Below are 20,354 nucleotides of genomic sequence, written 5' to 3'. Positions count from 1 at the left end.
CCTTATCTACTATAGTGCCTAGAATCTATCAATAATTGATAGGATTCTCTGTCTTTTTGCCTATGGCAGGGAATTGAGGCACTATACCTGACAGCGTGCTAGGGTGAGGCGGGTTAATGTTGGGTTAGGCGAGTCACCCCCGTTACTAGGTTGAAGCGGCGTGCGCTAAGATCCGCTTTCTGCGAAATCCGTGGTGTGGAGGGGATTTCTAACTGCAGTTTTTACTCATCTTTATACGCCAAGAAGCACGATGCTGCACTTGTCACTTGATGACTGAATGATTTTCCCACACATTGTCTTTGCCTCACAATCGAGAGTCCCTTGACATAGTTTCACTTCGCCTCAGGATCCTGGAAAGCGTGTGATTGCCCGCATTGAGCTGTTGGGACCTTCATCTAATCCCTGTACCGCAAAAATAGAATCTCCCCGCCCACCCCGACCCCCACGAAGGAAGAAAGACATCAAAGAACTACCCTCAACGCCCTGCAATCGGGCCCTGAGGCCGGTAGTAAATCCGAAAAATCGATAATGTCAAGGTGTTGAACTGCGCGGCGGCGTTGAACGGCTAGGTCGGGGTTTACGAGGTACACCTTTCTACAACTAGCCCGGTTTGTCTGCTGAAGCCACCACACTCACCCACTTTCCTTCGTCTACCTCTCTCCCAAACTCAACATCAACCCTCCCATCATCTCTCGTTCTCAAAATGGCACCCTCGGCGCCCGAGACACTCTCCCCGTCTGCGTTCTTCACCACGCTGCTCCATCTGGTCACCCTTGAACAAGACTCCGAGGTCGCAGAGACGTCGCTGCTGCTCTCGTCCACGCCGCCCACGACGCTGTCTCGCGCCGGCCTCGCCATCCTTAACCTCTCGGTGCAGTCGCTGAAGACCGGTCTCGGGGGCCGCAGCGTGGTCGAACTCGGTCTCGACGCGGCCGTCGTGAGCAAGGATTCCAAGGGTGAGTTGCCGGAGCACGGGATCCGCACAGGCGATATCGTGCGGGTCGGAGAGACCCCGAAAGGCACGGCGAGGAAGAAAGAGGCCGCAGAGCTCAAGGGCAAGGGCGTCGAAGGGGTGGTGGTCAGGGTTGGGGAGAGGGCCGTGTGGGTGGCGCTGGGCAAGGAGGGTGGCGGAAGCGATAATGTCGAAGAAGTACCGGACGGGAAACTGTGGCTGTACGTCTCTCACCGCCCCCCCGGAAGTTGCGAGGATTTGCTACAGAACAGCACTGACGGGGCATTGCTTACTCTCTCGATACAGGGTCAAACTGGCGAACGACGTCACTTACAAGAGGTGAGTTCTGCCCACACGTCGCCTCGAGCATCAGTCATGGTTGACTGTGGCGTCTCAAGAATGAACCAGACCCTTACCAGACTACTCAAGACGCCCGAGTCGTCATATACGACGCTCCAGCGCGTCCTCCTGGGCCTTTCTTCCACAGGGACAACCAACTCGTCTGACTCGAGCGACATCACTTTCTTTGACCCGACATTAAACCCGTCTCAACAAGACGCAATCCGCTTCGCCCTCTCCTCGCCCGAGATAGCTCTCATCCACGGTCCGCCCGGAACAGGAAAGACGTACACCCTCATCGAACTCATTCTACAGCTTCTCAAGCGTAATCAACGGGTGCTGGTATGCGGACCCAGCAACATCAGCGTGGACAACATCGTAGAACGTCTCTCCTTGACCTCCCCGAGTACACCAATCGTTCGTCTCGGTCATCCGGCCCGCCTCTTGCCAAGTGTCTTGAACCACTCGCTCGAAGTGTTGACGCGGACGAGCGAAGCGGCGGGAATTGTGAGCGACGTGCGCAAGGAGATGGATGCGAAGCAGGCGTCAATTCGGAAGACTCGCAATGGCCGTGAACGACGGGCAATTTACGCTGACCTGAGAGAGTTAAGGAAAGAGTACCGTGAGCGCGAGGGAAAGTGCATTGATGGGCTGGTGACGGGTAGCAAAGTCGTACTGTCGACGCTCCACGGGGCTGGGAGTTATCAAGTCCGCAACCAGGCATTCGACGTCGTGGTGATTGATGAAGCGAGTCAAGCTCTCGAGCCACAATGCTGGATTCCACTGGTGTTCGGAGGTCCCAACGTGAAAAAGCTGGTCTTAGCGGGCGACCATCTGCAGTTGCCGCCAACAGTCAAGAGTGCAGATAACAAAGACAACAAGGTGGAAAAGAAAGCAAGGATCAAAACCTTGGAGGAAGAATTGGCCAAGCTGTCTGTCAAGGACGAAGAATTAAAGGCCGCGAAGAGTTGGTCGTTGGAAACCACAATGTTTGACCGGCTGTTGGCCAGACACGGATCTGGGATTAAGAGGCTGCTCAATACGCAGTATCGAATGCATGAAAAAATAATGCGGTTCCCCAGCGACGAGTTGTATGACGGGAAGCTCATCGCGGCGGATGCTGTTAAATCCCGACTGCTAAGAGATCTACCATACGAAGTAAAAGAGACCGAAGACACCGCGGAGCCGCTTGTGTTTTTCGACACGCAAGGGGGCGATTTTCCAGAGAAGACAGAAGACGACTCAGGCGGCCAGGTTCACAAGTCGACCCTGCTGGGAGACAGTAAGTGCAATGAAATGGAAGCGGCTGTGGCTGCCATGCATGTCAAGAACCTAGTAGAAGCGGGAGTCAGGGACGAAGACATCGCGGTCGTCACACCCTACAACGCTCAGCTCGCTCTTCTGAGCTCATTACTCAAGGAGAAGTATCCAAAACTTGAATTGGGCAGCGTGGATGGCTTTCAGGGCCGAGAGAAGGAAGCCGTCGTTGTCAGTCTGGTCAGAAGCAACGCTGAAAGGGAGGTGGGCTTCCTGGATGAGAAAAGGAGATTAAACGGTAGGTTCAATCTCCCTATACGCTCCTTGACTGCCCGTTCCGTGTACTTTTGCGTGTTTCTGAAAAGTTCCATGGTAGTTGCGTCCTTGTGTTTTGCGTCCATGCAAGCATCCTGCAGGCGGGATCAAGTTTTCTGGCGCAGAGTATCTGACAATTGCGGTCTCTAGTTGCAATGACCCGACCGAAGCGCCATTTGTGCGTGATTGGCGATTCAGAGACTGTTTCTCGAGGCAGCCCCTTTTTGAAGAGGTGGATGAAATTTTTGGAGGACCATGCTGAGTTGCGATATCCAAGCATCGAGGATTTGGAACTCGGGTAGTTGGCGTCGTTGCACGGCGTCCTGCAATTCAGAGATCTGCAAACTCGGGCTCATGACCTGGGCCGTTCAGGACCCAACGGTGGTCATTCTCGCAAATGAACTTAGGACCAGCGGGAAGCCCGCCTCGTATTGGTTTGCGATCGAGGACATTTGAAACGCATACGAAGGTGCCCTGGCAAGCCAGTTTCATCATGTCGAGGTGACAGGTCTGACGTGGGCTGTCCTCAACAAATAAAGCGTTGTTTGATGGGCTATTGGCTGGTTGTCGCCCAAAGTGCTCCATCACAGCTGCATTTCCGATTTGACCACGCAATCAACCTGAGATTCGTCAATCAGGGACGTTACCATTGATTCACATCATTGGACGCCTTGTGAGGCGCATTCAATGTTGTATCTGCGGGAACGGAAGACAGGCAAGTGCCTTTGTTATTGCTGCGGACCACGGAGCCCGCCGTTGCGACAGGATCAATCAGGCCTCCACCGCACAATTCCCCTGGGATCCTCAATGCACACGTCGCGGGGCCGAAAAATGACGGTGGAGGTATCACTTCTCAAGGCTCGCGAGAAGAAGCCGGCAAATCGGCAAGCTACCAGAATACATTTTCGATTGCGGCAAGGAAGCCAATGGAAAGAGAAAAGAAGGGGTCGTGTTTCTGTCGTCGGCGTCAAGGCCAAAGAAGAGCCAAGATAAGGGTTCGTTGCGACAACGTAAAACGGAAAAAGACCAGGCCAATCAGACCGCATTTCGCGCTTCTGGAGAGCAGACGCCCTTCGCAAAGGGTCAGCAAAGTTCCTATGGAGAGTTCCAAGGTTTCCCAACCATGAACGCTGATTAGCAACAAGCGGGAACACGCAAGCCTGTCGTTGCTCCTGGCGAAGCGGACATGTCGCTGATTTCCTGGATCGTGGGCACTCCTCGTAATAGTAAGTCCTCACCAGCCTTACCGCATGCTGATCCGCGTTCTCCGAGCACGTTTTGTGATTTCTCCTCCGGTGGGATTTTTGGGTTTAATGTCGGTTGGCCGTTTCTGGCGGGACTTCCGGCGAGAGACATGTTTTTGTCCCAGACTCCCCTCCAAGTTCGCTTGTATGATTTCGAAACAGCGATGTGAGCGGCTTCCCATGCGTGACCTCAGTCGCAAACGGGTATTTTGGCGCTAAAGATGACTTGCATCGCTGCATGGCGCAGGGGTAGTCAGATTGAATCCAATGGCTTTGAACGGAATGGGAAGGGGTGGATTGGCCAGGTTGGAGGAGGCCCAACACACACATGTGGTCATGCTCGACAGGGTATAGTTGGCGGGGATAGTGTCCGACGAGGGGGGTGGTCGCCCTCGTCTTCTCTGACCCTCCTCCTTCGTGACCCGTTTTCTTTTCAGCTGGCCGGAGTCGCGGTGGTATGTTTGTGCAGGACTCAGCGCGTAGGGTCGGTCGGAGGAGCAGGGCGAGGGTCGTGTGGGTGGTGAGATGGGGAGGTGCCACAACACCTGCGGGAGGCCACGAACTGCTGCTGACCAGTCAGGAGGGAGAAGGAGCCAATAACAGCTGCAGCCAACCGGCACGTCTGGGATGTCGATAGTTCATTAGTGGGATGGACAAGATGGTGGGAGCATGATGGTTGGTTCGGGGGCCGGCAGGTGACTTTTTTTGTTGGTTTGTTGGTTTCCTTGCCAGAGACAATATAATAAATTAAATTGTTTTCAGCAGGCAAGGACACGGCGAGACGGGTGCAACACAAGGGAACATCCCTAGTGACCCCCTAGTACTCTCTAATCCTAGAGAATAAGGTGCTGTACGAGGAGTAGTTAGTAACTCGCGGGCACCGTGGGCAGGTCTAGTGACGCCTAGCGACGCCTAGTCAGGCCTAGCCATGTCTAATGAGCCCCTCCAAGGCTAACGAATGACTGACCGGGGCGCATCGGCGGCTCTCTATCCCTACTGGTCGATGGCCGGCCCAGCCTTGAGTCGTTGACACCCACACTTCCCTCTTTCCATTGCCTCCTGGCTCACTCTGCTTCACACACCCGCTTCCATCCTGGTCAGAGGACCAGCAAAACCTGCCCCTCCATGGTCATTGCGCCGTCCCCGACTGACCGACTCTATCTCCTGGGGCCCAGAAGTCATCATGGAAACAGGAACCAGGAACAAAAAGAGAATGACAGCAGGAGCTGCAAGCACACCGGTGCGAGTGGGACGCTGCCAGCTGTCATTCTAGGCTACGCCGGGCAGAGTGTCACACCTCCTCCCGTCTGTTTACCCTTCCCCTTCCCAGAAGAGGGCTTGTTGCGGCTTGAAGCTTGAAGCTTGGAATGGCCGTGCGGGTCGAAGCGAAGCCGAAACCGACTCCAAGTCTGCGATCTACAAGGATACACTGCCGTCTTGCGCATCCAAAGTCTGTCGTTCTAGCGAAGGCCAGCTCCAGCTCACAGCTCTTGTCTTCTTTTCTTCAATAGCCGCTGCGGCCCTCCATTTTACCATCTGCAACATTGCCATTCTACGGTGTCTCGCTCCTCTTATCTCGCCCCATTGCCCGCTCTCGAGTCTGCCTTACCTTCGGTTTGCGTGCGCCGTGTCTGGCTTCCAACTACTCCCTGGTCGCTCCTTCATAAGGTCATCATTGGCCCTGCATTTGTCAGGCCCACTGTTCCTTCTCACCACCTCCTCTCACTGGAGTCGTCGTCTTATCTAGATATACTTTTTGGCGTCAATCTTAATCTTCCAGAAACCCTATGGTAGCCTTCCAGACGTTCAAAAGATCTGAGTGAGACGGGTTGTCGCGACTGACATTCCGTTGACAGATGCAACCGTGCCACTCTTGCGACCGCCAGGGATAGCACTCATCGCGGCGAGCGTCCCCATGTCGGTTGACGCTCTGTGAAGCCGGCTCATATCAAGCGAGGAAGCATCCAGCACGCACGATGCTACACCCTCAGGACTCATTCGCCCAGTGCTGATGATGTGTGGTCGGTGATCTCTGGGAGGTAGTATTCGTTCAGCCTCGCAATTTCGCGACATGCCGTCTCCCAATCATAAAGCCAAGGGTTCTGGATCGTTGTCCCTCGCCAGCACCGGCGCCGCTCTGCGCCGTGGCGACCTGAAGATATCTGATCCAATTCCCTTCGACGAGTCCGGAGTCTTCAGCGGCACTAGCACCGTGCCACCCACCAGATATCCTTCGGGACAACGACAACAGGACACCACATGGCCACGGGCCAGTACGGCGACCCAGGATGCCCATGTGCGACATGTCAGTGATGTCCCGCCACAACCGCGTGCTCGAACCTCTGCCGGGCCATCACTGATTCCGAGCTCCATGTCTTCCATTCCGTCCAAGGCGTCGTTGCACCAGAAGAGACCCAGTGGATTGCGCGCGACTCTCAAACGCATGTTTTCGAGCAAGAAACATAGATCTGTGCCTACTGATACCAGTGGGTTTCACTACAGCGACTCTGGACATCTCAAGCCCGTCACAGAGCAACAACCGGTGCGAACACGACTGGACTCCTCTACCACCTTCGGAGCAGACACAACTTCGCGAGGGGCGGCGCTGACCTCACATTCCACCACGTATCCACCGTTTGAACCTGTTCATCTAAGTTTACCGCCTCCACCGCGGCGCGGGCGCCGCAACACATTGCCCAGCCTGGTCTTCAGTGACATCCAGTCGAGTCTTGTACCGGCAATTGCGGATTGGCCGGCACCACAATCGGCTGGCGTGGAACAGAGGACGAAAGAAGACTGTGTCTCCGACGGTCAGTTCAAGCGGCGATCTCGGAGCGCCGATGCACTCAGCGAACTGCTCCATCAAGGCACCGTCCAACGCCCTTCAACTCGTGATCGAGCAGGTGAAATTGCTTACTGGCGCAACAGTGCCATCCAAAACCCTGTGCCAGTCTACAGTGGCCAGTCGATCTCAGTAGATCCCACACACGTCCTAGGACCAGAGAGTGCCATCGCCGGCTCGGAGCACGATCGTTCCACCGTGGACCCTATGCAGTCTTTCGACTTTGGTCTCGGAAGTCCAGAGCGAGACGAAATTGGGCTCGAGCAAAGGGTCAATACTCTCGAGATCAAGCTCTTCGATTTTGAATTTGCCCTGGCCAAACTCCAAGGTAACGACCTGCCGAATCCAAGGCTGAATCCCAGACCGTTCAGCCGAAACTCCGTACGCGACTTGTTCCAGCAGAGTAGGACGAACTTGATGTTGACAAGCAGTTCGTCGAGTGATTTGGGATACCTTTCTTCCGGTGGAGTTCAGGATTTCACCTTCTTGTCTTCCCCTGGCGAGTCTCCGGTGCCTTCTCCGGGCGTCGATGATATGTTCAACCCTCAAAGAGCAAGCAAAGCCACGACTGCCACGATCAGGCCTGCCACCGCGAGAAGAAGATCGCCGCGACGATCGAGGGGGACTTCGCCGTCCTCGATTCATATTCCTTCTGATAAGTTCGAGGCCTTGTTAGACATGATGAAAGAAGAAAGGGCGGCTCGACAAAAACTGGAGGAGCAAATACACGAACTCCAGAAGGAAATGGACAGCTTAAGGGTTCCCATCTACGCAACCATCAGGGAACCATATCCAACGCCCAGTCCTGAGTCGAAGCAGAACTTATCGGGCACACCGCCTCGACTGAAAACATTGCATCGAACCCATCCATTCCAGCTCGACCACCCTCTACCGCAGGAAATCTCTCGTTTCAGCGGGACAGAAGATTCGGATGCGGAGGAAGGGTTTGAGGACGTCTACGAAACCCCACGGGAGGAGCAGCGGGATACATTTGAGACGGCCAGGGATTCGCAGCAGATTGCTGTTATATGAGAGGCGACCAGAGGCTTGTTTGCGTTACATTCGTTGAATTTCACACACAACAACGAGCTTCTTGTTTGACTTGCTGGGTGCGATTCTTTATCTGAAATTTGGCATTGGAAGGTGTAACATGGCTCTTCCGGCCATGTCTTGACAGAGGCCTTCGGTTTATGAGGGCTTTACAACGGGGGAAGCTGTTTGCAAGAGATACCCATACAGATGTGATGAAGCTCTCCGAGAGTAAGAGCGAGGCAACAGTGTTTATGTATGAATACATACGACCTGAAGAGTGGCGATTTGTTTGAGTATGACATACGCAGTTCAAAACGATTACAAGAAAATGAGGTCCTTTGTGGGTTTCGACCTGAAAAAGGCCTCTGAAACTAACCCTGACACCGCCTTTACAGAGTAGACCCGCAAAGGGGCGTGACGAGAGGCTGAAATCTAAACTCACACAACTCGCCAAGCTCAAGAATCCCAAAGTTGCAGACGCGTTGAGAGCAGCCAGTTCTCGGATTTGCTTGCAGCCAGCCACGATGGCCTGATACTCTCTCTCGTTGTTCTGTTCGTTCGACATTTATTAGTCAACAGCGAGTGCGTCCTACAAGATGTCCACCTCTCTCACGCATCTCCTCCCTCCTACACCCTCCCAGCCCTCGAGCAAAGCCCGCCTGCTCACGCCAACCACCCATCCCATCCCGCTGCTCTCTTCCTCGCTCGCTCGACGCTACAGCTACATCCACACCGCTCTCGTTCCGATATACTACTATATCCGGGGCTCGGCACTTGTCGCAGACCCCTCCAGCACTCTCCTGAGCGACCTGGCTGTCATTGCTGCGTTGCAGTGCCTGTTTTGTGCCATCTGCCTTCCACCGGCTGGCTCGTGGGTATCTGGTACGCCAGGCGGCCCGATTGTGGAGGGGACGGCCAGTCCAGTGCAGAAGAGCCCTAAGAGTCCCAAGGTATCTGGGGCGGTGGGAGGAGGGAGTCTGCGGAAGAAGAATCTCGGAGGAGCAGGTGTGGGCAAAAGCCATGGTCATGGCGTTGCGAAGGGAGGTGCAGGAGCCGCAGCTGGAGACGGGACATGGGGGGCGAGGATCATGGTAAGTCTTTTCTTCACTCTTCAATATCTATGACCTTCCATGATTCTTCAAGGTTGGACTACTGACGCTCAGCGAGGCACAGCCGACGCTCTTTTCCCTGATCCTTACGCTCACTCTCCCACCTCTTCCGCTCGCCTTAGTCGCCCTCGTCCTAGGCGCGCCATTATACCCGACCTCCCTTCTCCCCCTCACCCTTCTCCTCTCAGTTCATGTTTCCCTGCTCGGCTTTCTACCGCTCTTCTACACCCACGGCGTTTCCTCCCTAGCCTGGCGGGACATTGCAGCCGCGTGGCTTCCGTTCGACTCAGCAGGTGTGTGGGGGGGAACCGTGGGAAGCTTCATTGGGGGCTGGGTCGGCGCCATTCCGATGGCCCTGGACTGGGATCGCGAGTGGCAGAAATGGCCGTGTACGGTCATTTGGGGAGTGGTGATAGGGTGGTCAGTTGGCAGGGCCATTACGAACGGCCTAGGATGGGGCATGGGGACGAGGATCAATTTGAGTGAGAAGCAGGAACTTGAACCAACCCCAGAGGAGAATATCCACACGGGCAGCGGGGCGGACAAGGGCGAATGAGCAAGCAGGTTGAAACGATACTGATTCTCGAGGATCCGGTCGAAAGATGATCTGCGACCAAACGATCGTCCACAAGAGCATGCAGGGGACACAAGACCCTAATGCGAGGGTCATGGACACGTTCTCAAACGACGAGCGCTGCTTCGTATTCCCCAGGATGTCGGTCTTCTGACCATCGACCCTGTGAAAGGGACTGATCAGCATCACGCCCCATGGCAGATAAGGCCCTGACGTCTTGGTCTTAACACCATGCAGAAGGCCTGGCCCGTGCCGAACACGGTCGCGAGCAGTGGCCCATCCATTTACATCGTTCATGGAGGGCCGTCCTCTCGAGGGCAATTGGACGCATGATCTCGACCGGGACTTTCCCGTAGTGGTCACCTTCGACCGTGGACGGAGGAAAACGAGAGGTACGGAGGGCATAGAGCAGGCACAGGCATACGAGGACACACCGTTACTGGCACCGGTGGTGGTGGGCCTCAGTGCGTATGGGTATGGGGATGCGATAAGGAAGGGCAGGGGGGAAAGCAAGGCACCATTTCAATTTCCCACTCCTGCAAAGTGGAAGGGGGCGAGTGCTTCGAAGCGGCTCCTCCACCAGCAGAGGACTTGGTGCTCACATACGAGTGCCACAGTCCCGGACTTGGATTGGATGAAAGGAAGGACGATGCTACATACTCTACCCTCCTCCCTCGCTTGACAAGGCCCAGGCAGGGAGGGCATGTACTACTGTAGGTACTCGTACAGAGGCGAGGAGGATCATCAGTGTCCAGCGTCCAGCGACCAGGGAGAAGAAAGCCAGGAACCACTTTCAACTACCGTTTTCCTGGTATCTTGGTATCATTATCATTATCAGGTGATGAATACCCACCTCTAAGATTTTCTTCGGCAATTCAATTTGTCCCCTGCGCAGCAGTGCATTTACAGTATAGTACGCAACTTGTACTCGGTAACAGGAGTAGTTAGTAGTAACTTCTCGGGTGCAGGAGGACCCAGCGCCAGGTAAGGGCATGCATGCATGCATGCATGCCCAGGAAGGCACATGAACCGACTGATACCGATACTGATAGGGAATCGGATCATATTCAAACACCGAGTGCCTTCTTTGCCGCTGCGTACCAAGAGTGCTTTACTCACAAAAGGCGAACGTGTGTGCGTATGTGAAAGTTCTACTCTCTCTCTCTCTCGCGCTAGAAGCGAGATTGCCCCCCTCGCTCTATTCTCCGGCACGGTTAGAAATCAGAAGTCAGAGTGGAAAGGACGGGAGGGGGGCAGGGAGTCTAGGAAGGCGAGGATGGGTTCATGCATCCTCCTCTCAACCCCCTTCCTCACATGCCACTTTCTACTATTCTTCACATAATAATAATAATATCAAGGCGACGGCGTAATATGTGTGTCGATCTGTTCGGAGCAAGGTGGTAATACCTGCCCCCCGGCCACCCCATATCCCTTTCCCATTCTGTCAAGTACAAGGTTACCGTACTACATACTGGGTACGAGGTACAGTACACTCATTGGCTTGCTAACCGCGTACTCCGGAGTTTTGGACGCATGGAGGTGCATGTGAGCGGGAGATATGGTGGGATGGACTGGAACAGAATTATCGTCGTGAACCGGGGTACATATCTACCGAACACAGGGACACGAGAGACTACTTCAATATGATCAATTTGGGCGATCAGATGATCCATCATTCAACACGGGTCGGTTGAGAAGGACCTGAATTCACTATGCAGAGTCGCAGAGTTTATTTCTTGCTCTTATCGGCCCTGAAATCCAATATATCTTCGGGACATTCAAGACCCTGAACTTTATAAATAAGAGGGCAAGAAAAGGCGGGGGAAGCACGCACAGACACATTCTCTTTCTCCCTCACAAGACAGAGTTTTCGGTCAAGATATACCTCGTACTAGCCAGTAGTAAGTATGGAGTTGACATACATGATAGTTATCGACACCACCCAAAAAGTCCGGGTGAGGTCTGCTCCGATAAAACTCAGTGGCTTCGAGGCAGGAAACTCAAGAAAACTTAGGAAAGTCATATAAAACTCAGTTGTTCAAATGAATCCATTTCGGTTGGTTTTATCGAACAAACTCTTTTGTAGTAGTGAAGCGGGATCAGATTCTTCCCTTCAATAAGGCAAGATTCTCTATCCAAGGTTTCGGCTGTCTTCATGCGGGCCGCAGCGCCGCTGTGATCGTCACTGTCGTCACCCTTTTGAGGCTGTCTGTCTCTCTTCTCCGCCTCAACTTCTTGTCCTTCGTTCCGACAAAAGAAAAATCCATTGGCACCAGTCCAATGAATACTGCTTGTTCGCGGATAGCTTTGCATTCCCGACTCCACGGCGATCTCTCTGACTAAAGTAGGACTTAGTGTTACATGTGAAAATGGGTGGTTGTTATCAGCTCCATCGTCTCCAAGAAAATATGCCTGCCCCGTTGATTTGTGTTGTGTCAATTTTGAAATGTCCCCTGACAACGCCGTCGCTATGCAAGAAGTTGCACCCCACCAGCATGAGTAAACCTGAAAAAAAAGGAATGGCCGTAAATTGAGAGAATGTTGTCAAGTCGGAGACGTAGATGGCATGAGTCGTTTGTGGGAATCTGCTTGGTTGGTCATCAGCACCTGGGTTGATATTGCACAACTCTGTAGATCAGTTGTGACGTGGTCGCTTGCGTTTCCTTCCGGCTTTGCTGTCGTCGACAATAACAAGAGCCTCCTAAGCTGCCTGTTGAATAGGTGTTCTTCCGATTCGATAGTTGCTCGTGGCAGAACTGAAGAACCTCGCCATCACACCCCCCACCGATTCGGACTTGACTTTCTTGGCGGGCTGTTGGCTTTCGCCCTGGAAGCTTGTCTGGTGACCTTTGAGGCTGGGCCGCGATGCCGAGATAGCCTTGCCGTAGGTGCTGTGATATGAGGCGTCAGGGCTCTGGGTCAGATCAACCACCACAATGCTGTCGTCGATGTTGGACGATGCAGTGTATGGAGTGCCGCGGGAAGTGGGCGCGAGAGAGGAAGATCTAGAGCGTGAGGAAGGCGCCAGCGAAGAGGAACGGGAACTGCTGTGGCTGTGCATCGTGCCAGGTCTGCCGGAGGAAACCAGAGGCGGAAGATCTCGAATGGATGGCGGCGACACCGATCGAGTGTTGGCGTGATGGCGGAAGGGTGATGGCCATCGTCGATGGCTGGGAGCGGGCAATGACAACGAGCTGTTGTTGGCCTTGTGTCTTCCATAGCGACCGCTCGCCAGGTCCTCGTCAATGTAGGAGGCGGGGGAATCATAGACACCCACCGCTCTAGGTGGGGGCGTCGCAACGATGGCCTGGATCGGCTCCTTGCGAGTGAGAGGCGGGACGGACATGGTCGAGTCGTAGGAGGTCTGGTGAGAATGCCAATGGCGGTGGCCGCTGATGAGTTCTGCCTCTTCTTGCTGGAGCTCCATCTGGAAGCGAATAGGAGCGAGGAATGGCTCAAAGTGGTCAAACAAGTCCTGTTCGGTGACGCGGGTGTCGAAGTCAAGCAAGTACAGGAGTTGTCTCTCCATCAGATTCACCTCTGCCAGCCCAAACCCGAAGCCCTCGTAGCCCTTTACCATCGTGTATCTTGCCCAGTGCTTGTTCTTCGGGCTTGAATCATTCAAGTTCTTTGCTGCCAGGATCAAGGATGCGAGGAAGATACGATGAACGGTGCACCTCATGCCCTTAGCCACAGGTGGCAGTCTTGATCGAAGACGGGCAAGGTAGACCAGGGAGGTCATCAACGTTGGCACTTGAACGGCAGAGCGGTTGACGAGGGAGCTGATGAACTGTTCGAGGCTCGGAAGGGGTGCTTGAGCGGGCTCTGCTGAAGTTGGATGAGGCGGCGTCGAGGGAGGGGTGGGCAAAGAGTCTGCTGAAGGCAGAGGCTCTGGGTCACATCGAATGACCTGTGAGGCTTGCTTTGCAAGGTGCTGAACCATGTAGGTCCGGACAGGCTGGCGAACGAATTCTTCCAACGCAGCCCTGTTCTGGGCCAAGGTGTATTTGGACTCCATGTTGGGGGATCGATTGTTTGAGCTTTGGTGGTAAGAAGGTGAAGAGATCAAGGGAGTGTCTTGGAGTTGAGGCGAGTCCGTGGGTTTAAGGACTTGTCTTCAGATTTCTCTCAGAGTGGTTTCAAGAACGAAGCGAGTGGACTGAAGTGAAGTGACAGGCCTCTGACACAAGCGGGGAGGTTGGGTATCCAAGATATTAAGTGGCCCAAGTTCTGTATGTAGACCTTTTTTTTCCTTCACCTGGCCAGCAGGAAGAGAGACTCAGAAGTTCACACGAGTCTGTGGGATATATCGAATTATTGGTGGTCCTAGGCACGGCCCAGGGATGCAGCTCCTGATGTTTGAGAGAGAGTCTCGTAGTATCCAAGCGAGTTGTTCTCCTGAAAAGGTGCACCCGAAGTTGATGTAGCAAATGCAGGAGAGTGGGTTGTGGCCTCTGCAGCTAGTGGATAGGCGGACGATAAACTCCAGGTACGGAGCACAGATTTGGCGGATGGCTTGAAGCAGCACCGTTGGAGGGTGTTAGGGTTTTTTCTTGCTCCCTGGATGGCGCAGGCAAGGATTGTTCGGTTTGTCAGGGGTTGGAACCTGGAGCGGCGGAAGAGGCACTAGGGTGCACTTTGGGGTAGGATGCGAACTCGAAGAGGCTTGTGAGAGGTGGGGAGGCCGGCCCCAGAGGAGGGAGGTATCAGGGTAGTGCGACAGGGGGGCTTTTTTGCGAAGAGCTCAAGCTCAAGCCTTCGACACTGACGAAGGTGAGGATTCCGGATGGAGGGGGGAAAAGGAGGAAAAGGTTGAGGTGAGGTAGCGATGAGAAGGTGGTTTTTATGAATCTGATTGAGTGCCTGGTTTCTGAATCAAAAGTGCATTGCCACAAACACCTGTTATAGATTGAATGGGCGCTTGCACAGACCCTGAATGGTCGCAGCTACAGGTTGCAGTCAGGTATGCAGGCCCAGTGGCTAGAATCGCAGGCGAGTTGGCGAGAGGGTTCCTTGTTTCGGCCAGTGCTGGCGGCTGGCAAACAGAGCGTGTGGATTGGGCCGCGGTTCGCACAAGCACGTCTACAGTCCGATGCACACGCTTTTTTTAATGGGGTTGAGATGTGCACTGGGCTTTTTATTCCCGATGGGCCTGATGGAGTCGGATCCTGTTGAGTTTCTGAGCCCGTGTCGCGTGTGTCCTCCTTGCTGAAGGTCTCAATGCCCACTGACCAACTGAACCACTAGTGTATCCAATGATCAATTCAGTTGATACTTTTGCATGTGGAAAAGCGGCAGGACAGGGTGAAAGGGGGAATGGATGGATGCACGGATGGTTGGACTGGTTAGGCAGTGATGGGCGCGCTTGGGAGGATGGCGACATGCCGTAGCAGCCACCGGCACTCGCTCTCTGGGTACCAGTGGCTAGTCCGGAGAGTGCGGGAGTACCAGGCAGCTGTTCGGAGTGCCCATTGACCACTCGAGCTTAAGACAGCTCCCGCCCTGCCCAGGCACCGCCAAGTGTCGATCCAGCTGCTACCGGCCATCTGTCAAGTAATTATTTGGCCGTCCTTGCAGCTTATTGCCCTTTCGTGGCCTTTCTCCCTTTGCCCCATTACGCTTTACGAGAGACATTCAGCTCCCCCATGCTTCTCTAAAGTACGGTACGTAGTACCCTGCCTCGGCATTGTAGCTAATATACGAAGGGTTGGTCAATCTCTCGTATCCCAACTTTCATCATTCCTGCCTCATTCCTGACTTGACCCTCCCTTACCTCCCCCGCTAACCCTGCCTTTGTCCAAAATTGGCCACTTGACACATCCTTGTGGCCAAGTGCTGCCCCCCTGGTCCATCGATTGGCTGAGGGGTCGAGACACCCGCCTGACACGTCTGATACACTTTTAGGCACCCCTCCACGTCCCCGTGGACGCGCTTCAGGGGTTTGTCTCTCGCGTGGGACCACTGGCCAGTCGCTAAACGCACATCATCCGTGTGCGGTATCATTTCTTTGGCTCGTCCGGTGACTGGTGAAACACGGCTCTCCATCTGCTAATGTCCTCCTCGCCTCAAGACGCGCGACTTGCTGCAGCAGGCTTTTTGTCTTGGAGTTCCGTGTCCTCTTGCTTCAAGCCACTCCAGCCCGGCCCATATCCTGTCTCAGCTTTCTTTGTCCCGCCTTCCGGATAGCGACTGCACATGCTCTGACCTCCTGACGAGTCTCATAACCCCTTCCATATCTTTCACCCGTCCCCTAGTTGCCACGATTGCTGTCGCAGATCGCCAACCTGAAAAGGCACAGCCACAGCCACAACCACAACCACCACCTGCCTGTAATGTGCTTCCCGTGACCAGCGACTCGCCGTGGTCCTCTCATCATCTGCCACCAACATCATCTGAGCCAATCGTCCATAGGGTTGTCACCAGACTGGCAATGGTGAGGCACGAAAGTATCCCAGTCAATTATCGTTTCGATGTTCACATCCGGCGAGAGCAGCTGCCCCAATGGAGGACTGGTGGTTCTTACCCTGCCTCTTCATGCCACGATGAGCTTTGATGACAGCTCCAAGCAGCCGCACATGGCTGGCACCGATTGAACAATTGACTGACAATGCATCGATGTCATCTCACATTAAACGGACAGCCTCTGTGTAAATGATGCTTGTCCACCTAGGTCATGGTCTCGGACAACACAACCTGACGGAAGTGGCTTCCGAGCTGATGATGCTGATATGATGATTTGATTTCAACTCTCAGACTCTATCTGGACTAATTCAAATAAAATGGAACTGGGTGCGTCAAGAGTTCTGACAATGCTAGGACCACCTGCACAACCACAGCGAGTACTAGGCGTCCTCGGTCGATCATCTTGCTCATTCAGAACCTCTGACCTGCTCGATTAGACTTGCGCACGTCTCTCATCCGACAGCATGGCCACATATTGCCAGGCAGCAACCGCATGGCGGGTTCGCCTGACTTCAGCTGCAAGTGTTCGTCAATGCATCGCGGGGTTCTCCCACCCTAGATTTGGACCCCTTCCTTCGCGCCCCTATCGAGGTGTTGCAACCGTGGTTGACCAGACCAAACACGACAACGATCCTGACCTCGACAAGCGTGATGAGCACGTCAGAGCTGCGAAAAGCGTCACGACGAAAGAAGGCAGAGACCACCCAGCAAAACAGCCAGATCCGCAGAAGCCTCCGGAACGGTCTACTGGTGTTGAGACTCAAGGTCCTGATGGCAAATCTGGCGAAGCAAGAGACACTCGTGGTGTGCACACAGAGGGGAAGCCCGAGTTGACATGATGATTAGGCTTCGCATGGCCACCTTCGGTCATGTTTGACAGCGCATGCAGTGGACAAATACCTGTAAAATTGGTGCCTTTTTGGGACCATGCCTCCGCTTGTGGAATAGTTACAAAAGCCATGGTGTGTGAAGTGCAGAGTAGATAGATACATTGTCAAAAAAGCGTGCTGCGGCAGCTTTGGATGATGCGTTCAATCGACCACGTCCCAGCACCCATCAGTCATCACATTCGAACAACAGGCAAAGCCATCCGTTGATCATGCCCCTATCCAGCCCTCTTTCAGTGAAACTATCTCAGCTTGCATGAGACACGGCCTTCGCCAGAGGAGGGCAAATGGCCGGGATGTGATGTCCTTTAGCTGTGGGGTGGACCACGCAGCGAACCTCGGTGTTTCGCCAAATTCTTTTTGACTCAAAAAAGGTGGGTGCGGACAGAGCGAGAAAAGCGGTGGCGGTGACCAACGCATTGCATGGCTGAGGCTGAGGCTAAGGCTGGTGCACAAGCCTGTGCCACACCTCACCACCTGAGAGTGTCCATGTCATCACACCCCTCGTGCTGTCTGCTGGCGACTTCACCAGCTGATGCAGAGCTGCCCTTGTGATTTGATCATGACACCTGCAATGCCCCTACTGGCACCCAACTGGTGTGTATGTTTTATGTACATATGTAGATGGGTTGAACTTTATTGAACATGGTACGGCACCTGATGCAAACTCGAACAATCCCCCTTGGAGGGATAAGGTTTCCTTGCTGCGAGCACACCGCTGAAACCGTTGAGCTTCTCCGTGGTTTCAAGTTCATCTCAACTGTATCTGCCTAGACAGGCCAAGTTTGTGATGAAATACCATCCTTGTCATCTAGAAGTAGAAGGAGCTTTCAATCATTTGACTAAAAAACACCATGCAACCCTCGGGTTGCGTCCGTTGCGAAATCTCAACCCGGCAGAAGCCGACTCTGTGGAAGATGTGTCTTGCACATGGCTCAAAGTGCTCTGTGCCTTGGGGCCCATCCCCGGGGGAGGCTGTTTCATGGTCTGACCTTTCAAGACGAGCAAAACAAAAGGTCAGCAATGTGCCCGTTTACAGTCAAGCAGCTATCGCAGAAAACCCCATGCATGAGACACCGGATGATTGCGAGTAACTGGACACCATACATAGAGAGTTGGCCACTTCGGTCACTTTGGGTAGCGTGCAGATACACCAACTGCTGCCTATTCACTGTTCCATCAATGAGCTAGCGAGTACAGCTTCGCCGAGGACAAATCCTCTTCTTCCCTTTCTGCCGCTTCATATTCTTCTCCAAAATCTTGCTGCAAGGCAAGAACAATGATGAAAAATGAGTGATTCATGGCCAAAAAATACGCGGACAAGAGCCCCGAAGGACACTTGATGGCGACATCCTCCGCGATGTGCAATGCAGGGACACCACTATAGCAGGCTCAATGCTTGAGCTGAGTCGCTCCCACAAGGTCTATGGCAATGTTAGTCACATTCTGTACAACTTGATGGTGCTCGGGGGAGGGGACCGTACAAGTATGAAGAAGAGAAAAGAAAAGAGAGATAGAAATCGAGCGGCGAGGCAGATATAAATAGTCGAAGTTTCTTGCCAAGAGGTGAGCCCCGCCAAGACACGCTATACCCAATATAGACGACTCTGGACAAACTCATGTTATGTCGACATGTGTCAACAACGTCTGCCTGTTCAGCGATCCTCTCATGCTACGCTGATGATAACCCTGGTATCATCCTCCCTCATCGGTCTCGCCTTTTGAACTCTTCCTGTAATCACACTCTGACATGCCGACCTATGCGAGTCAGTCAGTGAAAGGGCTTGACCGTAGTGGATCACAGCATTAATCCATCGAGGTGTCCATCATCTGGCTCCAATTTGTGTGTTTGGTTCCTGCTTTGAATGAGATATTTATGAACGGTAAGTTCTGAGATAGTCGGAAACACAGAGAGTCCCATCTGGCTCCCCAGGAAATATGGTTTTCAGTCCTGTGGTTCGCGTGGTTGATCACCCCTCGACACGCACAACTGCTGTTCAACGCATGAAAAAGTTAGTAAGGTAGGTAGGTATGTCCATACCACCATAATCTCTGCTTGATTCTGTTGTGAGAATATCAATCCTTCTTGTCTCTTCAGCCACCTTCATGCCTCCTGTCGTGTTGCAGTTCAACGCCGTCCCAACACAGATGGGGCTCAAAGGAAACGCCATCGAAGGAATCGTTGGCATTTCGTTCATATCGGTCGTCCTCGTGTTCTTTGTTATACTCAGCTTTGTACCTCGTATCAGGATGAGGCGATCGGGTTGCGGACAAGGATGCCTTCCTGGCCATCGACGAGTCAGGCTGGACCTAGCCGAGGGCACTGTGAATAATAACCCGCAGCCACCTCCGCCCGCCTACAACTCTCTCTACGCCGATACTGGGCGCCCGCAGGCCCGGTCTTGGTCGGACTTGACCAGATGGTGGAGAAGATCCGCGCAACCGCGCACTGAGCGCGACACTGCCAACCCTCCCAACGTCGTGGATGAATGGATTGGGGATCCTTCCCAGCTCAGCAGCAGCCCTCCAACCCTGACCCCGTCTGACTTGCCTCCGTATTGCGGATTCGATCCTCATGGCTTGCCGACCTACGAGACCATCGCTTGTGCCGACGAACAGGAGCGACGACGGAACCAACGATCTGGTGTGGCAACGAGAGTTCTTCAGAGAACTCGAGACGACGGCTCGTCAAGTCTGTCTACGAGGGAGAGGTGGACGGGAGTCGTAGTTATCGAGAGGGAGATATCCCTCGACGAAGCGTGAGAGAGGGAAGGAGAGCCAGCTGCTGTTAAACCAGGGATTTCGAGATGGTAAATCATCCAGCCGTATACATTTTTTCGCGTCACATGGCTGATTCCGCTCTTAACAGCCTTGATTTGACGCCTCTCAGCTGGCCCAAAATAGGTTTTAGATGAAATGAGGGCTGCCATAAACCAACTCCAAGCCCTATGTGTGCGCTGGAACATACTGCAGCCTCGTCCGAGACAAAAAAAATATATTGCTTGCGCGCCCACCACCCCCTATGGAACGGGATCAAAGAACCAAGACACCCAACACCCGTCAGGCACAACCCCACCCCTTTTCACCTCTTGGAGAGCTTTCAAAATGCCGCCGCCGGATGTCATGACCGCCGCAACCGTCCTTGGTGTCTTTACGGTCCATAAACGTCCAGGAAACCTGTTTGGCCTGAATCAAAACAACCGGAGCCCTGACTGCCAAAGATGGACGGCTCAATCTGCTGCAGAGGCAGAGGCAGAGGCAGAGACGAGCTTCCGAAACAGATAGTTGGGGAAACGAAAATAATAATGGAACAATATCAATATCACAATTTCACCGATGCC

At 53.7% G+C, this 20,354-nt stretch overlaps 6 protein-coding genes across 6 annotated transcripts; 5 read left to right on the top strand and 1 right to left on the bottom strand.

Annotated features, from left to right (window-relative positions):
- Positions 1–703: 703 nt before the first annotated feature.
- AYL99_10402 (hypothetical protein) lies at positions 704–3,165 on the top strand (the record flags this gene model as incomplete). Its single annotated transcript, XM_018841908.1, has 4 exons — positions 704–1,173; positions 1,259–1,291; positions 1,351–2,846; positions 3,014–3,165. 4 exons carry the CDS (start codon positions 704–706, stop codon positions 3,163–3,165), a joined length of 2,151 nt encoding a protein of 716 aa, XP_018688796.1.
- Positions 3,166–6,178: 3,013 nt separating this feature from the next.
- AYL99_10401 (hypothetical protein) lies at positions 6,179–7,981 on the top strand (the record flags this gene model as incomplete). Its single annotated transcript, XM_018841907.1, has 1 exon — positions 6,179–7,981. One exon carries the CDS (start codon positions 6,179–6,181, stop codon positions 7,979–7,981), a length of 1,803 nt encoding a protein of 600 aa, XP_018688795.1.
- Positions 7,982–8,577: 596 nt separating this feature from the next.
- On the top strand, positions 8,578–9,646 carry AYL99_10400 (hypothetical protein; the record flags this gene model as incomplete). The annotated part of the gene is made up of 2 exons (XM_018841906.1): positions 8,578–9,072; positions 9,149–9,646. 2 exons carry the CDS (start codon positions 8,578–8,580, stop codon positions 9,644–9,646), a joined length of 993 nt encoding a protein of 330 aa, XP_018688794.1.
- A 2,719-nt stretch (positions 9,647–12,365) lies between these two features.
- Positions 12,366–13,682, bottom strand: AYL99_10399 (hypothetical protein; the record flags this gene model as incomplete). The annotated part of the gene is made up of 1 exon (XM_018841905.1): positions 12,366–13,682. One exon carries the CDS (start codon positions 13,680–13,682, stop codon positions 12,366–12,368), a length of 1,317 nt encoding a protein of 438 aa, XP_018688793.1.
- Positions 13,683–16,590: 2,908 nt separating this feature from the next.
- Positions 16,591–16,965, top strand: AYL99_10398 (hypothetical protein; the record flags this gene model as incomplete). Its single annotated transcript, XM_018841904.1, has 1 exon — positions 16,591–16,965. The coding sequence occupies one exon, from the start codon at positions 16,591–16,593 to the stop codon at positions 16,963–16,965; it is 375 nt and encodes a 124-aa protein (XP_018688792.1).
- Positions 16,966–19,119: 2,154 nt separating this feature from the next.
- Positions 19,120–19,776, top strand: AYL99_10397 (hypothetical protein; the record flags this gene model as incomplete). Its single annotated transcript, XM_018841903.1, has 1 exon — positions 19,120–19,776. The coding sequence occupies one exon, from the start codon at positions 19,120–19,122 to the stop codon at positions 19,774–19,776; it is 657 nt and encodes a 218-aa protein (XP_018688791.1).
- Positions 19,777–20,354: the final 578 nt, after the last annotated feature.

Source organism: Fonsecaea erecta, assembly GCF_001651985.1.
Source record: "Fonsecaea erecta strain CBS 125763 chromosome Unknown Scaff11, whole genome shotgun sequence".
Taxonomy (NCBI): Eukaryota; Fungi; Ascomycota; class Eurotiomycetes; order Chaetothyriales; family Herpotrichiellaceae; genus Fonsecaea; species Fonsecaea erecta.
Note: the sequence above shows the minus strand (reverse complement) of the source record. Positions and strands in the feature narration are given on the sequence as shown.